Source organism: Camellia sinensis, unplaced genomic scaffold, assembly GCF_055761805.1.
Source record: "Camellia sinensis isolate YWXY unplaced genomic scaffold, ASM5576180v1 Unanchor13, whole genome shotgun sequence".
Lineage (NCBI taxonomy): Eukaryota > Viridiplantae > Streptophyta > Magnoliopsida > Ericales > Theaceae > Camellia > Camellia sinensis.
In genome coordinates this window covers 963,850-966,398 of record NW_028129009.1, presented here as the reverse complement: position 1 = coordinate 966,398, position 2,549 = coordinate 963,850, and the positions used below count along the sequence as shown (strand labels likewise).

Below are 2,549 nucleotides of genomic sequence, written 5' to 3'. Positions count from 1 at the left end.
GACTTAAAAATATACCTTTCCTCAACCCCTATCTTAGTCATTCCCCGGCCGGGCGAAGAGTTGTATCTCTACTTGGCAGTCTCTCAACATGTTGTGAGCGCCGTCCTAGTCCGCGCTGAAGGCATCCAGCACTTGCCCATCTTCTATGTAAGCAAGACTTTGCTCCCGGCCGAGACAAGATATCTTCCGTTGGAAAAATTAGCGCTGGCCCTGATGATGGCATCAAGAAAGCCGGTGCAGTATTTTCATGCCCATACAATAATTGTGTTGACCGAGTTTCCACTTAAGATGCTTTTTGAAAAGGCAGACTTCACCAAAAGAATTTTGAAATGGGCCGTGGAATTGGGGCAGTACGATATCAAGTTCCGCCCGCGCACCACAATCAAGGCTCAAGCTCTTGCAGACTTTGTGGCAGAATTTGCCCCTGGAACGCATCCAGTTTGCCCGGCTGATTTGACTGGTGCGGATTTAGCGCAGCCCATGGTTTTGGCAATAGAGACGAGTGTTGGCTCACAAGTGGGAGAAGGGCGAAGAGTGACTGAACTAGAGGAGCCAGGCGATTTCGTGGAAGACGGACTCAACCAAGCAGGGAAAGAGACCAGAATGAACCAATCAAAGACTTGGGATTGAGAAGTTCCCAGAACCCCTCTGATTGCTGGAAGCTGTTTATTGGCGAGATGTGGAAGCTCTTTGTCGATGGGGCATCCAATAGGCATGGGGCCGGGCTAGGTATCGTACTGACTTCACCGGACGGGCTGATCATCGAGCAAGCAATTACGCTCGGCTTCCCAGCATCCAACAACGAGGCGAAGTATGAAGCCCTCCTTGCCGGACTAAGAAGCGCATTGAGAATGAAAGCATCAGCCCTTATGGTATTCAGCGATTCCAAACTGGTGGTCAATCAAATCTCAGGGGAGTATGAGGCCCGGGATGAGCGAATGGCTAAGTATCAGGCGCTGGTGCGCGCCGAAATCAAGAAGTTCGACGCCATAAGAGTGGAACAGATCAACCGCGAAGAAAACAACACAGCTGATGAATTGGCCGGACTTGCTTCTACTCAGACAGCTTTTCCTAACCCCTTGATGATAGAATTCTTACCTTGGCCAAGTATTGAGGAACCAGAAGCAACCGAGGTACTCTGCGCCGACTTGGGTCCTTCATGGATGGATCCCATCATCGCCTTCCTAAAAGATAGAGTTCTACCGCAAGAAAAAAAGGCAGCCAACAAGATCCGGGCCAAGTCAGAGCGGTTTTGGCTCTCCCCGTCCGGAGCCTTGTATAAGAAGTCTTTTACCGGGCCGTATCTGAAGTGTGTCCACCCAGCCAAGGTGAAAGCTTTTCTCTATGAGATCCATGAAGGCATCTGCGGCAGCCATACTGGGGGGAGATCTTTGGCTTACCGAGCAACTTCCCAAGGTTATTGGTGGCTGTGCATGCAGGCAGACGCGCAGAAATACGTTCGCAGGTGTGAAAAGTGTCAGAAGTTTGCTCACCAGATCCACCAGCCAGCTAGAGAATTGCTCCCCCTTACAAGTCCTTGGTCGGTCGCGCTTTGGGGGTTGGATATTGTTGGACCACTCCCAGCAGCACCGGGCAATCGCAAATTCTTCATCGCTGCCACTGACTACTTCACCAAGTGGGTTGAGGCCGAGCCACTGGCGACCATAAAGGAAAAGGATGTGAAGAAGTTTATCTGGCAAAATGTTACCACTCGCTTCGGTATACCCAAGGCCCTCATCTCGGATAATGGCACTCAATTCGATGAGAAAATTTTTCACGGATTTTGCGAAGAGCTAAAGATCGAATTCTACAATTCAACGCCGGTCTATCCTCAGTCAAATGGTCAAGCGGAGGCCTCAAACAAGACCATCCTGGACGGGCTGAAGAAGCGGATTGAGAAGGCCAAGGGAAAGTGGGCTGAAGAACTCCCTAACGTACTTTGGGCATACCGCACCACGCCAAGACGGTCGACCGGAGAGACTCCGTTTGCCTTGGCCTATGGCATGGAAGCCGTTATCCCGCTGGAAATTGGCATGCCAACCATCTGGTCTAAAAGCTTCCAGCCAGATTTGAACAATGAGGCCGTGGCATTGGAGCTAGACCTTGCCGAGGAAAGGAGGGAGCGGGCACTAATCCACATAGCGGCCTATCAGCAAGAACTCTCTAAGAAATACAACAAGGCTGTACACCCCAGGTTGTTCAAGATCGGGGACTGGGTCTTAAGAAAAGTGCTGGGCAACACGGTGGTCCTTGGTGAAGGAAAGGTCGGTGCAAATTGGAAAGGACCATACAAGGTGACTGGTCTCGCTGGCAAAACCATCTGGAAGATTTAGATGGCAAAGTTGTCCCCAGACCGTGGAATGCAGCCAAGCTTAAGATCTTTTACTTTTAAAATGTAATTGCTTTTATTACATAGCTTTTTAGACCTTTATGTAACAACCCTCATACTGTTTACCGATTAATGACTAATTGATTACCGATAACCATTGATTACCGTTAAACTGAGCTGATTAAAGTACTGAACTGACTGACTGAAAACTAGAACTGAA

At 49.5% G+C, this 2,549-nt stretch overlaps 1 protein-coding gene across 1 annotated transcript; it reads left to right on the top strand.

Annotated features, from left to right (window-relative positions):
- The first annotated feature begins 677 nt into the window (after positions 1-677).
- Positions 678-2,333, top strand: LOC145814844 (uncharacterized). Its single transcript, XM_082911835.1, has 2 exons — positions 678-1,823; positions 2,064-2,333. The coding sequence occupies exons 1-2, from the start codon at positions 678-680 to the stop codon at positions 2,331-2,333; spliced, it is 1,416 nt and encodes a 471-aa protein (XP_082767961.1).
- Positions 2,334-2,549: the final 216 nt, after the last annotated feature.